The 21250-nt window shown below is 35.3% G+C and overlaps 1 protein-coding gene across 13 annotated transcripts in view; it reads left to right on the top strand.

Moving 5' to 3' along the window:
- Window positions 1–21250, top strand: part of MAGI2 (membrane associated guanylate kinase, WW and PDZ domain containing 2) — a 1443575-nt gene that overhangs the window by 822898 nt on the left and 599427 nt on the right. For all 13 annotated transcript variants that reach the window (XR_004672522.3, XM_063605943.1, XM_063605940.1 and 10 more), the window contains one exon: window positions 9284–9403. Coding sequence is in view for 12 of the 13 variants with exons in the window: in XM_063605943.1 (XP_063462013.1) it covers window positions 9284–9403 (120 nt within the window). In the remaining variant the exon portion in view is untranslated. The remainder of the gene's footprint in view (window positions 1–9283; window positions 9404–21250) is intronic.

The raw sequence follows: 21250 nt of genomic DNA, 5'->3' as shown, positions 1-21250 counted from the left end.
TGTTTTAAGAAACACCAAGTTTGGGTCCGATGCTTCCTCAATCCAAACTGTTAAAATTTAAAACAGTAATTGATGCCATATGGGGCAGTATTTTGAACCTTTATATCCAAGATATTCAGTGAGGTTTCTTCTTCCAAAAAAAAAAAAAAAAAAAAAGCCTGTTTTTGGAAGATACCTAACATTGTTAGTATATGCCAGTGCTGCTTTAAACAAAAATTGACAACATGTTATCTTAGGGGAAGAGAGTTTTGAAATAATTACTGAGGTTTAAAGCAACACACTGTTAAGAAAATAAGTCAAATTAACTACCAATATTTTACAAATGGATTTGTCAAATCTTCAATATTTTATAAAATGTGCATAGTGTTTTATTGAGGCTATTAATAATTTTTATACTTAATAAGTGATTTATTTCATTGAATTGTAGGTTTTAATTTTTTTACCTCAAACCAATCCACCCCATCAGTTAACAGGAAATCTATAAGGCCTACATTACTTTATAATCTGTCTATCACATACAATTCAATGACCCAAACTATATTACTTGCTTTGCTTACTTTAGCTCTATGTTTGTATAAAACCATACTTTGGGATTTTATGTGATTGAAAATGAGTATAATAAAACCCAAGGCCTAGGCTGGTTGTGTAAAAATTGATTACAGGCATTGGCCAAAGGAATCTATCGGATGTATGTTTTTATTGGCAGCATACACAAATCTGATGATTGTGTTCTTACTTGCTGATGAGTAACTGTGACCAACTTAAGTGTCTTCAAGAATCTAAGAGTTAGTTAATCAAAGGTCAAATACAGAGGAAGTCACCCTTGCTGTCAAGATCTATTTTTTCCAGCTTGCAGTTGAGAAACACCAGGAAAAAGAAAGGGAGAATGTATGAATAAGAACAGAATTCATTTTCTCACATTCTCACACAATGACCCATCTGCTTAGAATACATTGACTTAATGATTAATTCCAAGTCTGTTTCTTTAGCAAATATGTATTGGGTACCTGCCATGCGGCAAGCACTATGGAATTTTTAATATATCAGAATAGATCACAATAGATGACTGCACTGAACCATCATCTAAGTAATAATACTGTCAAGCTGGTGACTCTTTTGAAGAAAAGTATTTTACTCAAACTAGGAAATAGCAGAAAGCTGAGGGGAAAAATACGCTTTAGAATTATATTTACCACAAATGCCCTTTTCTTCCTAAGACAAAAAAGAGCAATGTTCCTTCATTTAAACAGTAGGTTAATAAAAAAATTCCATTGGCACTCCCAGTTGCCATGGTAGCAAAATGACAAGTCGCTTCCATGTGACTTCACTGTGTATCAATAAGCTAACCATTTGGGAGATAATGCATTTTGTTTAGACATGTCTTTTGAGCAGAAACACTGTATGCTTTCATTAACTCATGAAGGAGGTGTTGTTCATACAGTACTTAATTTAGCAATTAATAAATAAGCTGTTGTTTAAGAAATTAATTAATAAAAGATGAAACAAAGCCTCAACTTAGCATTTTTGCTCTTTCAGTTCTATTTATTTTTCCTTTGGAGGAGTGGTCTGGAATAAATAATAAGAATAAAATATATAAATTATAATTTGGATAATAAAACTTATTTTGGACTTTCCTATACACCACTTAGGAAAGTCCCAACCAAAACAGAAGAGCAATAAAAGAAGGTGAGCTTCAGCTATATGATGAATCATCTATATTCCCTCTTTTATTCTCCACATCTTCCACCCTATTTCTAGTGCTGGATAATTACTTGTTATTACTGTTGAGTCTTGCTTTGCTGTCAACTATTCATCATCTTTTGAGTTGCAAAAGCAACTGTAATTATTTCAGCATAAAAGTAAGTAACCACTTCAAGAAATTTAACTTGTTTCCCCAGTCTAGATATTAATTACCTTTAGCTGCAAATTACCATTGTACAACACTTCATTTCATATCACATATATTTTCCTTATTTTTAGAATCATACTACTTTCCAAAGAGGTGTTCACAGATTTCCAATTGCTTTCTCCTTCTTCAGCCACTGCCTTGCCCATTGACGTAACATCAACTAATATCCTTTCTTCCCAGACACATAGATCTAAAATGCTTTCTGACTCTTGTAGGTGCTATGCCTGCAGGTAAAATTAAATGACCTACTAATCAGGTTTTGTGAGCACTTTCACACTTTTCAAATGACTCAGCAAATGGCAAAAACCTTCTAGCAGCCTAGGCCATAGGCATTAGCTGTTTTACATGACTGTCTACAAAAGACAAAAGGATCCTTGTAACTAGTGACCAAGCCACTGTGTACTACATCTTACTGTGTAATCAGACAAAATGGATTTATATCTTGACTCATGTTTTTTTCATACTCAAACAGTAAAAAAGACAATTTGTTTCTTCAAGCATAAATTTTTTTTCTTTATTATAAGTGTTAGCCTGAGTGAAGTTAAGTGATTTAAAGCTTTGATTATAATATACTCCAAAAGTAAGATACCACCAATGAAATTTGTGAAATTGTAGTATTCTTAGTAGCACTATTAATATTACTTAAAAGTAATGCAGATATTGTTGGCATGGTGTTTATGCTTTTACTTTTTATAATGCCCTTTTATGTCTATTATTTACCTCAGTGCATAAGAAAATCGATGATGAACTAAATGTTTTTATCTAGAATCATATATGTAAAACATTAAAACAAAAATGGAATGTAGATGTCCTCAATTTTTAATCTAAGAACCTTTTTATCGCACCATTTTATCACACCACAGCATTCTCTCACTTTTTTTTTTTTTTTTTTTTTTTTTTTTTGAGACCAAGTCTCGCTCTGACGCCCAGGCTGGAGTGCAGTGGCGCGATCTCGGCTCACTGCAAGCTCCGCCTCCCGGGTTCACGCCATTCTCCTGCCTCAGCCTCCGGAGTAGCTGGGACTACAGGCGCCCGCCACCACGCCCGGCTAATTTTTTTGTATTTTTAGTAGAGACGGGGTTTCACCGTGTTAGCCAGGATAGTCTTGATCTCCTGACCTCGTGATCCGCCCGCCTCGGCCTCCCAAAGTGCTGGGATTACAGGCATGAACCACCGCCCCCAGCCATTCTTTCACTTTTAAAAAAAAACTTTTAGGTTCTGGGGATACATGTGAAGATTTGTGACATAGGTAAACTCATGTCATGAGGGTTTGCTGTGCAAATTATTTCCTCACCCAGGTATTAAGCCCAGTACCCAATAGTTATCTTTTTTGCTCCTCTCCCTCCTCCTGCCTTCCGCCCTCAAGTAGACCCCAGTATCTGTTGTTCCCTACTTTGTGTTCCTAAGTTCTCACCATTTAGCTCCCACTTATAAGTGAGAACACGCAGTATCTGGTTTTCTGTTCGTCCATTAGTTTGCTAAGGATAATAGCCTCCAGCTCCATCCATGTTCCCATAGAATACATGCTGTCGTTCATTTTACGATTGCATCGTATTCCATGGTGTATATCTACCATGTTTCTTTATCCAGTCTGTCACTGAAGAACATATAGGTTGATTCCATGTCTTTGTTATTGTGAATACTGCTGCAGTGAACATTCGTGTGCACGTGTCTTTACAGTAGAATGATTTAGATTCCTCTGGTTATATACCCAGTAATGGGATTGCTGGGTTGAATGGTAGTTCTGTTTTTAGCTCTTTGAGGAATTGCCATACTGCTTTCCGCAATGGCTGAACTAATTTACACTCTAATAACAGTGTGTAAGTGTTCCCTTTTCCCACAACCTAGTCATTTTCTTCTTTTAAAAATGAGGGTTGACACGTAAGTGTCTGTGTATATGCACATACACCAGTCATTGGAACACACCATGCACTGCCATGTTTATCCTTTGAAAATGATTTTGATAGTTCAGAAATACCTGTATGAGGCGCCAAGATGTTAAGCCAAATGACCTAAGCTAATCCAAGCAATATGTGAAATAAGTGGAATTTCTCTTTAAGGATGTAGTGATTCTTTCTAAAATATAACCAGGCTCTTTCTGGATCCCCTGTTGACTTCCAGCAGTCTCCCACTTAGCTAACACTCACCTGGGTAGTGTACAGCCTACAAGTATTGTGGGTCTCTGCTCCCCTTCAGGTCTTTTTCTCACAGTCTCTTCTCCTTCCACTCTTTTCTCCATACTGTCTAAGCTAACAGAAATCTCAGTATTTGACCCACTAAATTGTGCATAGGTTCTAACAATCAGATTTATGGTCAATTAATAAGATTTAACCCTTTATAGCATACTATATAACTTTTTATTTTTATTTATTATCTGCCTCTCCCTATTAAAATATTAGTTCCATGAAGGCAGGAATCTTAGTCTGTGTTATTCAGAGATATAGCTCAAGCATCTAGAATAGTTTTTGGCACATAGTAAGTGCTCAGTTAATATTTATGGCAAGACTTCATTAAAAAAATCATTTCTGCTCTTCCAGGCAATAGTACTTAACATATAATAATCCTTGTTGAGTATTTAAAATGTGCCAGACATTGTCTTAAGTATGTTATATGAATTATCCCATTTGTTCCTCACATTAGCCCTATGAAGATGCTACTACTATTGTTCCCATTTTACAGATAAGAAAACTAGAGTTTACAGAGGTGGAGAACCTTGCTCAAGGTAATACTGATAACAAGTGGCTGAGTCCCAAACAGCACAGGCAGCTTACTTTCAAAATATCATACATTTTAAAGGTAGTTTCTCCTTCATCTGAACCAAAGAGTAATTCTAATGGTGGAAATTTTAGGTTAAAGACAAAGTAGAATGACACATGACGAGCCAGAAAGGAGGGTAGTACATAAACAGAAAATTCTTACATTATGTCTTCTCACATTTTCCATCAAGGCAAGCCCATGTAAAGAAACTCCACAAGCTGGCATACCATGAGAGTTGTGCTTTATTGTAAATAATAGAACCATGGCGTTCTCTGTTTCTTCTTGACTCTCAGTATTTTTCTCTCCCTCCCTTTTTCAACCCACTCTCTTGACCATAGATTGGGTAGGTAAGCCTTTAGAGAGGAAATGTGATCAGCCTGGTGCTTCACCAGGGCTCATCAGGAAGAGCAGCGATGAACTGAAAGAAGGAGGCAGGCACACCAGTGACAGAGCCACCGCCTGGTCCAGGAGGGCGGTGCTGGGATCAGAGACAGTACAGATCGGAAGGATGATGTTGTGGAGATATGGGACATAGAACTTGCCAAATATTTGGAGATGGGATAAAGGAGTGAGGGAGGACTCAAAGGTAGGTGACTCTGAGGTGAAAGTTTCAAACCAGCACAACTAGAAGAATGGTGGTGGCATGAACAGGGGAGCAAGATGAAGAAATACATTTTCATGATTACATTTTCCTGAAATGCTGTCGGATTTGCCACTAGTGAGGGTGGAATAAAGACATTTTCAGGCTTGGAAAATCTCAAACAATGTGGCTTCCATGCAACCTTCGACAGGAAGCTTCCAACAGATGTGCTCAGCCACCATGAGGATGGAGACCACAAAAATAGACATGGGGTCTAGGGAAGAGGAGAAACTGCACAAGACAGAGGCAAAGTGACTCCCCAGGATGATGGCAAAGGATGATCCCTGGATGGCAGCTGAGAGTCCAGACTGGAGCATGTCAGAAGCCTCCAGGAAAGATTTCTTCAATAGGATAAACTTGATAAAATATAAAATGTATTTGTGAATTTTGAGAGGAGATTTATCTCTCAAGGAGAGAGTTTATTTAATGATTAATGAATGGAAAATGGAAATGAAAACATATTACATATAGAGTAATCAAAAAGTTACACACAGCCAGGCGCAGTGGCTCATGCCTGTAATCACAGCACTTTGGGAGGTCGAGGTGGGGGAATCACAAGGTCAGGAGATTGAGACCAGCCTGGCCAACACAGTGAAACCCAGTCTCTACTAAAACTACAAAAATTAGCCAGGTGTGGTGGTGCACACCTATAGTCACAGCTACTCAAGGGGCTGAGGCAGGAGAATCACTTGAACCCTGGAGGCAGAAGTTGCAGTGAGCTGTGATCACACCACTGCATTCTCAGCCTGGGCGACAGAGCAAGACTCTGTCTCAAAAAAAAAAAAAAAAAAGTTACACACAAAAAGTCAGTACACCACGTTTCAGCTGGGAATAGATTTACATAGAATTAATAATGTAAACACTTCACACTAATCTAAACACAAGATTGTTCCGTTAGAAGAATGGAAGAAAAGCAGGAAGTGGTATGTGCAGTAGAGTTAGAATTATAGACAAAAAAAGAGTTAAACTCTCATTTTTTTTAAAATCAAGAAAAAATTACTAAAGTAAAAAATCAAGAGGCATCTTAAAGTATTTAGAGATGTGGGGGTTAAACCAATTAATCAGCTAAAATCAGTGTATTTTTCTCTGGATAAAAAGAAAGGGCTTCCAGGGGCTGGGTGGTGATAATGAGGATCTGCTTTTTAAAAATAAGAAGTCTTATAGAATTGTTTGAAGACTTAAAATATCTGTATATGCAACTTTGACAAATAAAATATTTATTTAATTTAAATTATTTGATTTAAAATATAAAGTTCTAAAAGCAAAGGAAAAGAAATTTGTCTTAGCAAGATGGATGATAATTCCAATAAAGGCTTAATTTTGAAGGAAAAATACGAGAGTAATGCAGATAAGAAAAATTAGGAAACTTTAGGAAATTTGGTTTCAGATTGTCTCTTACTTTACCAAGAAAGAATGAGCTCATGTCTTCTGCAAAACGTCAAAGCAGTTGAATATAGAAAATGTTGGGAATATGAGAGAGAGACAAGAAGACACACATAAAAGAATTACCAAGCATCACGAGGATCAAACTGACATTAAGTAATCTGAATTTGTGGAGTACTTTGTCAGAGAAAGTTTTTGTTTTTTTATAGCAACTGCTGTCAGTAATGAAATAACCAACAGTGAACATGGGGGTTAATTATGAGTGGGGGAATCATGAAGGTGAACTAAAAGAAGGAAGAGATTCTGGTTTTTTCATAGTCCTTTAGTAGTTAGGGAGGCAAATAAAGCCAGACTTGGGGAACATCAGGGAAATTACAAGAGATCAGGGACTACAGATCATAATTAGAAAGAAGAACAGAATAGGAAAAAAGGATCAGAAACTGATGTCAAGGATGGAGGTTGCAGCATTTGAGATTGTAGAGCAGAACTTCAAGCCACAATGAGGTAGGTGAACTGCCAGTCCAAGTAGGCAGCCAGCATCAGTTGGGTCAATAGCAATAGGTGATACTCACTGATGTTGCCTGTCACAGAAGGAAGAACTCAATCACAGAGGTCTGAAGTGCAAGATGGAGATGGAAAGCCACTTAGCGAACCGAAAGTACTGATGGGCCTCCCAAGAAGAGCACAACTACAAATGTTCACTAAAATTTGGTACAGCCATGTTACTCCAAACAAGTCAGCAGCCCTGGAAATTGCCCTCAATCTTGTGATCCTGGTGCTCACGTGGTGCTAGGAATGCATTGCCATACTGCAAGCAGTTAAAGTGTGCAGCTTCTGAAATTTGCAGATAAATTAGTAAGGAAAATTGAGTCTTTGTTATGTGATTTTTTTCTTAATGATTGGAGTGTGTTCTAAATAAACAGAAAAACAAATTGATTGCCAAAAACCATGTTAATGCACTTTTAATTCACAAGGGTTAAGCACATAAAAGTCAGAATATTGAAAGTTAAGGTTCTCATAGAAACATTAATTTGACAATATTATGCATACTAGATGTAGGTGGTTTATATTTTATAGCATAAAAGCAGCAGGAAATATTGCAAAATGTGACTCAGCTAAACAAAATAACCAATTCAGGGAAAGCCATTAAACATGATTATGGAAAAAAATTGTTTTTGCAGCCCCCAAAGACGAGTTATAAAACTTGATTTTAGAAAATAATAACTTCAAATCTTAAAAAATGTTTTCAATAGGAATTATTCATTTTTATCCAAAATCAAATTTCCCTGGCATATTATATATTCTGACATTACCTTCTGCTGCTCAGTTGCAGTCCAGATTTGATTCTAATAGACCAAAAGGAGAACCGACTGGCTATTTTCATGACCTAGTTGATAAAGATTTCAAATGCAGAGAACAAAAATAAAATTTAAGGATTTAAAATACTTTTTTAGCATATAGACAATATGGGGGAGTCTATATATATGAAGCCTGCCAATGTACTACCTTATATATTTGGCTTCTGTATATTTCTGCATACTTCTTTGCATGTATGCATTATGTAAATTCCAATCTGACCATGCAAAATGCCTATGTAGGTGGCATAGAAAAAGGAAGAAGCTTAGGGCATATTTAAGGAAAGAAGTATTACCTGGAAACAAACCTGCAGCCTTGAATATGTCTCTGTTTCTGCTCTTGCCTCACAAACTGGACAGCATGCCTGGAAGGCTGTGTTCTTCAGGAGAGCTGGACTGAGCTACAGTCTCAGTAGCTGATACTCCTGCCACCTTGGCCGTCATAGCTCCATTCCTTCTGTGGGTGATGGAGGAGTCAGGAACAGTGGTCCCATGCAGTAACCCTTGGTTGGGAGTCACTTCAGTCAGAATTAGAGGCAGTAATGAAAGAAGGAAGGCCGCATAAGGGAGAGCCTGTGTGGTGGAGTCAGAGAAAGTTTTCTCCTGTCAGATTAGATACTATATTCCCAGCATCACACTACTGGAATTTAATTATTACACAATTCTAATTATTTAATTTTAAGTAATAGTAAAGGTTTTGCGATCCTTTAAATCAAATGAAAATGGCTCTGGGTGCATATTTAACAAATGAAAACCAACAAACAGTCCTCCCAAAAGAAAGCAGATTATGAAATTAAAAAGATAAATTGACATTTTCCTAAGATCACTACTTTCCATTGTATTTTATGTCATAGCACAGCAGTCTGCAGGACAATAGAGGTTCATTCATGGAGTGAAATATATAAATTCCTGAACTAGCAGACTGCTGGCTCAATATCCAAACCACCTCTTCAAAAAGGGCACAATGTTCTGAATTTTTCACTGAAAAATATACGCAACCATATCCCATGGCAATGAACTCTTTATAAGCTTGATGAAGAAAAGTGCTTTGTACATTTACTTTAATCTTTACCCCCTGCTGTTTTCTGTTGCCAAACAAACAGAAGGACAAATGCAAACTGCCAACTTGCAGGATGTACAAACAAGTGGCACTGAATATTCAGAAGTATGGTGGTATTTCTAAAGTTCAACAACAAATCACTTAGCGTCTTTCTTTTGTTTTTACTTTTCTTTATTCAGGCACCACAAGGCCACATAAGGAGGGTGAGGTCCCTGGAGTGGATTATATTTTCATCACTGTTGAAGATTTTATGGAATTGGAGAAAAGTGGTGCTCTCCTAGAAAGTGGGACTTATGAAGGTAAGCACAACGTTCCTGAGAAATCTTTCTTGTTGGCATCACATTTTTCTCATTCGATGGAAATGCACGGGGACACCAGGTTACTAATGGGCTGGTTTGGGTTTGAGAGCTTTAATAAGATGAGTTTAGAAATGTATTCTAAAAAAGTTAAAATACATCTCAATTAAGTGTACTTTTAATATGCCTGGAGAAAAATATATATTTTTAAATATTTTATATTTTATATATATACACCTATTATATATATATACCTATTTTATATATACACACACACACACACACACATTGAAGTATTCTTGTGCTTGTCTCCTGAAGTTAAGCTGTGATCTCTCAGATAAAACGTCTTTATCTCAAGATGTCATCTAAAAGAAGGAAGGGCTAGAATTCTAGTCCTGTCATTATCCCTGTGTGGCTTTCTCAAATTACTCTACCTCACTGGCCTTCAGTTTCCTCCTACACGAAATTATGGGGTAGAAAAAAATATGATCTGTGAATGAACTCCAAAGCTCTACCACAATAGAAATCTCCTTGTGTACCCAAATCAAACGTGAACAGCAAATGAAACCAAAACCTTGAATGCAGGAAATATGCCTCAGTGGAAGAAGCACTGAAACATAAGCCAAAATCTCTGTTTCAAACTAGGCTTCATTATTTATCTGCTACAAAAATTAAGTAACAGTTTATGTCACTAAACCTTAGTTGTCTCATCTGTGAAAGTGGAATGATGGCATTAAAAATACAAATAAGTAACAATATGTTGATATGATTGCATTTATCAATTTGGGTAACATATGCATCTAGTTTATATCTAATGAAAATATGTATCTGTGTATATATATGATGAAATTATAACTAAAAAAGTAGAAAATAATTTTTCATTCCTACTTCACAGTTACAAAGTATATGTACAGATGCTATTATTAAGTTCAAAGATTAGTTTTATTAAACTGCAACTAATAGTGATATTAAAAACAAAATTCATGATATATACTTTGCTGCTTAGCCTATCATACATGCAAAGTTCACCAAACATCATCAAATAAGCTGGGTTTGCCACGTTAACAGTTGGGCCCTCTACTTTCTCCTTGATTTATAGTCATGTGTCTCTTAATGAAAGGGATACTTCCGAGAAACACATGGTTAGGCTATTTCATCATTGAGTGAATATCATAGAGTGTACCTACACAAACCTAGATGCTACAGCCTGACACATTCTAGGCTATGTACTGTAATCTGTTATTTCCAGGCTACAAACCTGTGTGGCATGTTACCATACTGAATACGTAGGTAATTGCAACCCAATGGTAAGGATTTGTTTATCTAAACATACCTAATCATAGAAAAGGTTAAGTTAAAAATATGGTATAAAAGATTAAAACAGTATAGCTATATAAGGTACTTGCCATGAATGGAGCTTGCAGGACTGTAAGTTGCTCTGGGTGAGTCCATTAGCGGGTGAGTCCAGAGTGACTGAGTGATGAGTGAATGTGAAGGCCTAGGAAATTACTATATACTACTGTAGACTTTATAAGCATTGTACGCTTAGGCTATATTAAATGTACTTAAAACTATTTTTTCTTCAATGATAAATTAACCTTAGCTTACTGTAACTTTTTACTTTATAAACTTTTCCATTTTTTTTAAACTTTTTGACCCTTTTGTAATCACACTGGGTTTAAAACACAAACACATTGTACAGCTGTACAAAAAGATTTTTTCTTTCTTTATATCCTTATTCTATAAGCTTTTTTCTATTTAAAATTGTTTTAATCTTATAATTACTATACTTAAATTATGTTTTGTCTGGGGGCTGGGAAATGTATTTTTACATTGTAGCCAATCATTTTTATATTTGTCAGTTTAAATCTTATAGGTCTTTTTTTATCTCTCGATGTCAAATTTTATAGTCTTTTTAAATGAATCCATTTAATTAAAATGTTCAAACAAAATTGTTTTAACTTTTTAAACTTTTTTGTTAAAAACTAAGACACAACCACACACATTAGCCTAGGCCTACACAGGGTCAGGATCATCAGTATCACTGTCTTCCACCTTCACATCTTGTCCCACTGGAAGGTCTTCAGGGGCAATAATAGGCATGGAACTATAACAAAGCCTTCTTCTGGAATACCTCCTAAGGACCTGCCCGAGGCTGTTTAACAGTTAACGTTTTTTAATAAGTAGAAGGAATACACTCCTAAAATAACAATAAAAAGTAAAATACAGTAATTATCTAAGCCAGTAATATAGTCATTTATTATCAATATCAAGTATTACACGCTATACATAACCGTATGTGCTATACTTTTTTTTCTTCTTCGACTTTTAAGTTACGTAGGTAAATACGTGCCATAGTGATTTGCTGCACAGATCATCCCATCACCTACATATTAAGCCTAGCATCCATTAGCTGTTCTTTCTGATGCTCTCCCTCTTCTCAGCACCCGCCCAAAAGGCCCCCAGTGTGGGTTTTTCTCCCCTATGTCCATGTGTTCTCATCAACCAACTCCCACTTCTAAGTGAGAACATGCAGTGTTGGGTTTTCTGTTCCTGCATTCGTTTTCTGAGGACAATGGCTTCCGACTCCATCCATGTCCCTGCAAAGGACATGATCTCATTTCTTTTTATGGCTGCATAGTATTCCATGGTATATATGTACCACATTTTCTTTATCCAGTCTTTCATTAACCATTCAGGATATAGGCATGGGTAAATGTTTCGTGATGAAAACACCAAAAGCAATTGCAACAAAAGCGAATTGACAAATGGGATCTAATTAAACTAAATAGCTTCTGCACAGCCAAAGAAGCTATCATCAGAGTGAACAGACAACCTACAGAATGGGAGAAAATGTCTCAATCTGTCAGACAAAGATCTAATATTGAGTCTACAAGGAACTTAAAAAATTTTACAAGAAAAAAATAACTGCATTAAAAAGTGGGCAAATGACATGAACAGACACTTCAAAAGACATACAAGTGGCCAACAAACATGAAAAAAACTCAACATCACTGATCATTAAAGAAATGCAAATCAAAACCACAATGAGATACCATCTCACATGTCAGAATGGCTATTATTGGAATGTCAAAAAACAACAGAGGCTAGTGAGGTTGCTGTACTTTTATACAATTGGTAGAACGGTAGGTCTTGTTATACTAACATCCACAAACACAAATGAGTGATGCATTGCACTATGATATTACAAGGGCTGCAGTGTCAATGGGCAATAAGAATTTTTCAGCTCCGTTACAACTTTATGGGACCACCATGATATATGTGGTCTGTCAGTGACCAAAATGTCATTACACAATGCATGACTGTTCTTAGTTTAGTGAACTGTAGTTATTCAAGAACTCAATATTTTGAAGTTGTTAAAAGTATTAAAATCTCTTCCATTAGCATTTATAAGGCAATCTAGGCAGAGACATTTGCCCAAATTGCGGCTGAGATGTTTAATTGCTTCTTGCCACATTTACAGGAAATAGGCAAAAATACCCAGGAAAAGGAAACAGTTTTATGCATTAGTGCTGTACCTTCTTCATATTGTCAAAAATAAAAGATAGTAGAGATTTATTGAAAACATTTTAAATAAAGAAGTTGTGTTAATAATATAAAGCTGCCTTAAACTATATATGAAAAAAACTGTAAATCATAGAAAATAACTTTATCAAAGATGTTAAATAATACATTTTACAGAATAATTTCCCATGGGCTTTGTGACTTTATTTAGTAACATTCATTAGTTTGCACACATTTTAATATAATGTATTATACTTTACAACCTTATTTAAATATCACTTATGTAAGAATGAACCAATGGCTTAACATATCAGATCATTAAAAGAGTAACATGATTAACAATATGACTTTTTGTTTGTAAAAATAAAGACTCTCTAAACTGATTTTATATAAGCTGAAAAATTATGTCAAATGTTAATGGTAAATTTCCATTGTTCTCATGGTACACTAGATGTCATGACATTTAATATCAGTATTTTAAAATACAGCTTAAACTTTAGGTTCCAATTCACTTTTGAAAGTAATATCCTGAAACTGTATGAACATAACCAAGTTTTGTGAGCCAGAATGGGTTACTCTGAATCTTCTTCAGACACCTTTTCAGTACTGGCACTTTAGTTTGCTGGGTTTGGTGCCATCTTAATTGGCCTAGTGTGCATAGAGCTGATTATTGGAGAGTGAGGCTGACTTCCATATAAGACTTTGACAATTGTTATCAATACCATTGCTTACAAATACACATTGTATACATGGATTAATAAGAATCTCTTTTCTCAAGTCACATAATGACCTGGGTAAACACTTAAGGAATGTTCTCAAACCTCAGGATCTTCAGATTTTCCTGTAACTACAGCTGAGGAACTAGCAAAGTTCACCCAATAAAAATTGCTGCATTTCTTCACTACTTGTCCTAATCTCTAGACCTAGGGCTACCATTTAATGTGTTTTTTGGGAGTTTTGTTTTTTGTTTTCATTTTGTCAGGGAAAACTAAGGAATGTCTTTTTGCACTGTTGGTACTTTCAGGATATACAGAATTCTGTCCTACTCAACTAGACAAAGACCTGAGAACTTTCATGTTGAAAAACCTAGCAATTAATGGTTCCTTTAATAAAAAGTCTCATTTATTTAAATTACACATTCTCCCTTCTGCAGTGTTTAGGTCATTGTTCCCTTTCCTCCTCCTCGCCTACTGCAGTCTCATGCCTTCGCAGTATTGTTTAGAGTTCTAGGTCAGGCCAGAAAATTCATCTATGATATTCTGTGAATACACCAAAGAAAATAAGAAGGAATTGAGTTACTCTCAGCCTTAAGGTTACAGACCTTCTGTTAACTATGTGGGATCCATAAGACTGAAAGGGGGTCCCAGAATCTAACCCACAAACCAGAGCAGCAAGACTGCTAATGTAACTGGAGGTAGAGCCATAAACCCTGTTTCTTCTTGCTCATCTGAAATGCTTCCAAAATTGGTGCATTTATTGTCAGGGATATTAGAAACTACTTAATTTGTGTTTTCTATTCACAAAGATCAAGAGAGTCCTTTATAAAATGTCTAGTTTAAGCTGCTCATCATAGAGAAAACCAATTTTATGGTGTTTCTCTGCTTCAGCCTCACCATTGGGTTTTAGAACAGGAAACACTCATCCGAAAAATAGTCATGAGGAAAGTCTACTTTTATTTTTATATGTGTGCCTTTTTATTATTGCTAATTCTCATTTTAAACTTTGTGGATAGATGTGGCTAAAGCATAATTTGTCCTTTGGTTAGAAATCAGAGAGATTGTCCTGATTTGTAGTCCTGCCTCTTAAGCCTTTTAAGAAATTAACTTAAAGTCCTTGTTCCAAAAGAGCAATTCTGTTACTTCCTGGAGCCTTCAAGGAAGGGCTTAATGTGCTTTAGTTACCATCTATAGCTATGCCACATGGCTGTAGGCAGGGTTTTAGTTGATTCTTAAAGCCTTTCTTCTGCTTCCACCCCCCCATTCTGAATGCCTCATTTGAATTTGATATAGAACATCTGCTGAATAGCCTTGCATGTGAATTGCCTGGGGGACTTGGCCATGATAGTAACCATCAGGTGTTGGTAAAGGGACTCTTTTCCATGACTCGGATGATTTCATCCTCACCTTTTCATATTGAATCAGGTTTAAAATTTAGTTGATGAATTTTATTGTTAATAAATTGATTATTAATAATCCATTATTGATTAATAAGCACTACTGATGAGTCTGACAAAATCTCAAGTAACATAGAAACTATGAACCTTCATGTTAGGATTGAAGGTGTTGACTTCCTGTGAACACAGACCACAGAGCTCTTTGGATGAATGCAGATAATTCCCTTGGATTTAAGGTCACCTGCAGGTAAAGGTGAGATGCCAAGAGGTGGAATGAAATTAGTAAGTATGGCACTCTAAAAGTTAGGTACTCCAAGTACCTGTAAAGAAGACAGGTCTTTGGGAACTGTCCAAAGTGCTGAATTAACCAGGCCTCTAAGTCAGCGAATCCTGCCTGACCTACTTCTTCCAAGTGTCTGTGATTTTACATTCGTGATTTCACTCACCACTTACAGCAGTTGTCTTCCTCAGCCTGTGTTCTGAATGTCTTCATTAACTAAACCTACCTCCCCTGATCTGTGCTTGGATTGATTTCATTTAATTCACCTACTGAGATAATCCACAACTAAGTTCCAGAACACCACTTCTGTTGTAACATCTGCTACCATATTAGGCTGTTTTGTTTTTAAAATAAAGCTATTTTTCTATCTATTGAAAAGGTCATTGATCCTAGAGTTAAATGTTTTCTTTAAGTGGACATAAGCCCAATTGTAATATTGTCCCAATTTTTAAGAGGATCGAATCAAGACCAGCAAGTTATTTAGGCATCTGACACAACATAGTACAAATACGACATTTCCCTCCTCCTAATGTTGTGATTTCTTATAATCGTGGACCCTAGTATACACATAGACTTGAGCCTACTGCAAACAGCACACCAGGTTTCTTGAGCAATTGTATTAAGAGGAGTGTGAAATTCAAGTTTTCTCATAACTACATAAAGGAGTGCTGTACTTCATGATGTAGCACATAAAATCCTATAGAAATTTAAGTATTAAATACAAATAATTTTCTAGGCAATTAAGCTAAACACTGCTATGATGACAGAAGATGTATAACAAATTCTACACAAATCTATTTCATTTTACTAGCTAAAATCAGCTTTTATTTTAGCATAGTTTGATGTATTGATGAAATTTTTAATCTCAAATTTTGAATCTGCAACCAAGATAGGATTGGGTGATAAAGAGATACTCATAAAAAATCATTATTGGCACCACAGATCATCTTGAGCAAAACCATTCTTCTATCAGTTCAAATTTCTATCCACTGAAATATAAATAATATTTATTGAAAGACATGTCAATGCTTAGATAGATGCTAAGATTTTTGTCATTTTAGAAGACCAAAATGATTTCATTTTTTCCCCTTTGCACACTATTACAAGAGGAAATTTTTACTGTGTAAGTAATAACCTTCATAACAGCAGTAGATTCTTGGCACTTAAAAGGGTCCAGCTGTTTTTTACATATCCGGGTTATAGCATTTTTTTCTTTTGATTCCTGTTTCTGGTAATATTTCTATTGTGGAAGATTCTAGGCCATGCATTTGGGTGTACTTTTTAGGAACACTGACCGTTTACTGATCTCACTAAATGTTTATTTGACCAGTAGAAGAAAACATAGTGAAGTTTTATACCCCTTTAAGGTTTTATAATGCCAGAATTTTTTGGTAAGTGATTCAATTTGTGTTCAGAGTTATCAACAGATAGTGTACGGTTTTTGCATGCTATGTTGGTCCCATGTAAGGCACTAAGAATGGAAGTGTCATTGTGTTCTATAATGAAGTACAATTCGCTTTCAGTTTAGGAATTTTTTGAGCCCAGCTTTTTTGAAATATGCAATGTAAATGCCTATTTCTAAGCACTTTTTTCTCCCCAAAGAGACTAGAAGGACTGACATAAGCAACTAATGATTTTAATATTATCATATAAATCATATAAAATTATTAACTTACAGACTAATATCACAGAAAATGAAGTGACTTGCTCTGACACCTTAACTACAATATTAACCTGTTTACTGTTTGTTCTGTAAGTTTTTTGTTCCATTGTAGCTGAAGGAAATATAATTAAGGTCACTATGCATGGGCATAGGATTCACTTCTTTGACTCTCTCACAATCCATAATATTATTAGGTAAAACCTAGGGTTCCGAAACTGTGATGTTCACAGTTTAATTCATTTTTCTCACACTCATATCTTTAATTACAATGATTTACTAACTCTTGTACACATCTCCTAGTGACTTTTTTCTTTTTTATGTTGCTTTATTTTTAATGGACCCATAATAATTGTGTATATTTATGGGATATAATGTGATGTTTCAAAACATGGCACTATGGAATGACCTAGTCAAACTAATTAACATCTCTAGCACTTCAATATTTGTTGTTTCTTCATGATGAGAACATTTGAAATTCTTTTTTTTTTTTTTTTTTTTTTTTTTTTAGCGATTTTGGAGTATGCAATCCATGATGACTATAGTCACCATGCTGAGTAATAGATCACCAGAACCGATTCCTCCTTCTAACTGAAACTTTGTACCCTTTGACCAACATTTCCCCTTGATGTGTCTACCCTCTGTCCTTTACAGCTTCTGGTAACCACCACTCTACTCTCTCCTTCTATGAATTTGACTTTTTTTTATTCCAGATGTAAGTGAAATCATGTCGTATTTGTCTCTCTGTGCCTGGCTTAAATCACTCAATATAATGTCCTCTAGGTCCATCCATGTTGTTGCAAATGACAGAATTTTCTGCTTTTTAAAGGCTGAATAGTATTCTATTGTATATACCACAATATAAAAATCCATTATCTAATGATTGACACTTCAGTTGTCTCCATTTTAATCTGAAACACGTCAAAAATTCACCCAGAAAAAAATCATGTCCTTTGAGTGGGAAGAAGAAAAATCATGACTTCAAAAATTTTACTTATATTTCTCCCTACTGCTTTAACAAACAGAACCTATTTACTTTGAATAATTAGGTGCATATTTTCAAACCCTCTGTGGTGTTTTTCTGAGTGGAAAAAAAATTGGATAACAAAACTGATAATATATCATAATTTAATGAGTGTATTGCTGCAGCTGTGAATATATATTGTAATATATTCACTGGATCTGACAACTCCATGACTTTCAAATACAGTAAATTTCCTCATTCTATAAGAGGCACACAAGAGAATCTTGATGAAATTGATTCCAACCGTTTTTAACTTAAGAGTCCATGTTTCTCTGAAATATCCCCATAGATATAAGCAGTGGCTCTTGCATGTTAAGTCTTGGATTTAACACATAGACCTTAATAAAGCAAATGTTTTATTTACCCTAGTCTTTCTCAATGGTGCCCTAATGTGATGACAAAGGTTTTTCAGAGATTTGTTCTATGCATTAATAATTTGAAAGCTATAACCTGATGTCCTATTATATAAAAGTCATTTTTGTATTTGAATTTAAAATCTGAAAAAGAAAACCGCAGATATTCTTTCCTTATATCTTCTATATTCCTAATCTGGGGGACAAAGGAGAGTAAAATCTAGTTGACCTCAGGTCTGTTATTTCTCTCAGGGGAAATAGAAACCATCAATACTGGAAAAATCAATGCCCTCATTTTTATTGCTAAGTAGCTACTTTATTTAAATCATTGATATCCAACCAAGTTATGACAGATGTAGATGGTTTTATGAATTATTTTATAAACTGCAACTTTTATTCAGACTGCACAAAAACAATATCTGAAACTTTGAGGCCTCTATTGACCATGCTGTAAACAGAAATACTGAGCAGCTTGATTAAAATTTATAAAGTAATATTTGTCAAAATACTCCGCTGCTTATGTTTAAAAGCAATCATGTTATAGAATATTCACACTGTATGAAAGCTCCTCCTTATTGAAGGCTTGGAAACCCTCATGATTATGGCAAATCATTCATAACACTAGACTAAAATTTAGTATCAGTACTTCCTTGACTAATAGTTCTCTTAGATCCGTTATAGGTTGTATCTATATGTAGCAACCAGACAAAATCAGGATCAATTGTCCACATAAGATGGCTGCAGAGAACTGATTCCATGAAAGGAAATTCTGAAACACTCTACAAATATGAATTTTTAGGGACCAGCAGAAAGCACAAATTTAAATTATAAGTTACAACAAAATGGAAAGTTTGACTTACACTGTCTTCAACCTATTTATTTTAGCTATACTGGCCTGCTTTCTGTTTCTCAAATAACCAGCACATTCCTACCCACACAGGATCTTGAATTTGTCATTTTCCTGGACTACTTTTCTTCCTAATATCCATCTGTTCCTTTTTGTCACTTTATGATATTCATCCAAAAATCAGGTCTTCAGGGAGCTCCTACCTGACTACATTATCCAAAATTGGACTTGCCCTCATTTTCTATTCTGTTCCAATTATTTATTTTTTATTGCACTTATAATTGACCATTTATTCTGTATCCATTTATTTGTTTATTGTCAGTGTACCTCACTAGAAAGTAAACTCAGAGAGTCAGAAAATTTGTTTGAATCACAGTTCATTTTCAAACTTAGAATAATCACTGGCACCTAAGCAGTGCTCAATAAAGGTGGGTTGAATGAATGGATGAATACCTAAGTTTCTTCTTCTAACCCAACAATGAGAACCCTTCTACCCCCACTTAGAGATTTAGCCTGACCCAAGACTCTGAGGCATATCCACTTTCTTGGCTCTAGGCCAATACTTTGAAGCTGCAGCATCCATTTGGCCTTAGAATCTAGTCCTAAGTTAACCACATGTCATAAGTGTGATAATTTTGTTTTTATCTTAATTCTCATCATTAACATTGTGAGTCTCTTTCTCTCACATGTTTCCCCCTCACTTTATCTGGGATGTAGTTTTTATCTTGCTATGGCCATTCCCATAGTGTGGTTTTCCCTACACTAATTCATAGTATATCAAATCGCTCAAACTCAAAACAGTACATTTGGTCAACAAAACTATACCTTCAATCACTCCTTCCACACACACACACCCCCCAAAGTTCTATGTATTTTACTACCTATGAATTAATGATAATTACCCTTCCCTAAAATTTCTGTCTTTTTTCATGTTCTCTTTTTCTCCCAAATATTATGAAGGCTTCCTTGATTTCTCTGCTTTCAATACAGAAAGTCAGTGGAGAGTTAGAGAAAAAGAGTAATGAGGTTAAACGTATGAAAGAGGTAGAAAGGTCCTGCAATGTATTGCAAAATATACAAATTCCAAAACTTATTTTAAAACAAAGGAACTAGAATGTGTGTTTCTTCATTAAAGAAATGTAAAGGCTTTGTAAATATGTGGACATGTGGGACTTGGGATTTATTAGCTAATTCACTAACATTTTCTGGCTGCTTTTTGATAAACTGTAAGGAAGGATAGGTTTGTTTATTATTCCTTTATTCTAAGGATAATTAATGGAAAAACTGAAAATATATTTTTATCAATTAGTAATTGTTCCGTGCTAAGATTTCCACCTCACCTTACCCTTCTCTTTTTTCCTTTTATGTTTGAGTGACTTTAAATTATTTTATAATATGTGAAAGTTTGATTCCTTTCACTGATTAATGGGTAAAATTATAAACCTGAAAATGTGTATTTTAAGTATGAATACTAATAGTAACCCAAATTAACACAACGTGTGGTGTCAATAAACAAAAAGTTTTAAACGATATACAATAGGCCCAAAATGACATAATCCTGACAATGATGGGTAGATAAAAGGAACATATTTGAGGTAAAATTTTCCAATGAGTTTTCTTCTCTTTTATCTCCATGCCATATGTAAACAAGGGGCATGTATTTGGCGAGAGAAACCTGCCCTTTGGCACTGGGATCTGGCATTGGAGGATGCCATTTCCCAAAGGGATCTGTTCCCTTTTGGCTGGTCCATAGGAACAGAAAGATTTCTCCATGCCAGGTCCCCCAGGATCAATTCTAGACAGATTAAATACTTGCTATTTCTGCCCCTGCTCTCTAAGGATGAGAGTAAATGGTCTCCATGAAACTTCCAAAGAAAACCTTTTTGATGCAGCCATCTGGTTTCCCTGGAGATGAAACAAGTGTTATTATACCTGGGATGAAATGTAACACATTGCAACAAGGGTAGTTGGTAGCATTTCTAACTTCAAGGATATCTAGGAATACTAATTTTCAAAGAGTGTATACAGGTTAGATAATTTTAACTTCT

The sequence above is a fragment of the Pan paniscus genome, chromosome 6 (genome assembly GCF_029289425.2).
Source record: "Pan paniscus chromosome 6, NHGRI_mPanPan1-v2.0_pri, whole genome shotgun sequence".
Lineage (NCBI taxonomy): Eukaryota > Metazoa > Chordata > Mammalia > Primates > Hominidae > Pan > Pan paniscus.
This window is presented reverse-complemented; position numbering and strand designations above follow the sequence as displayed.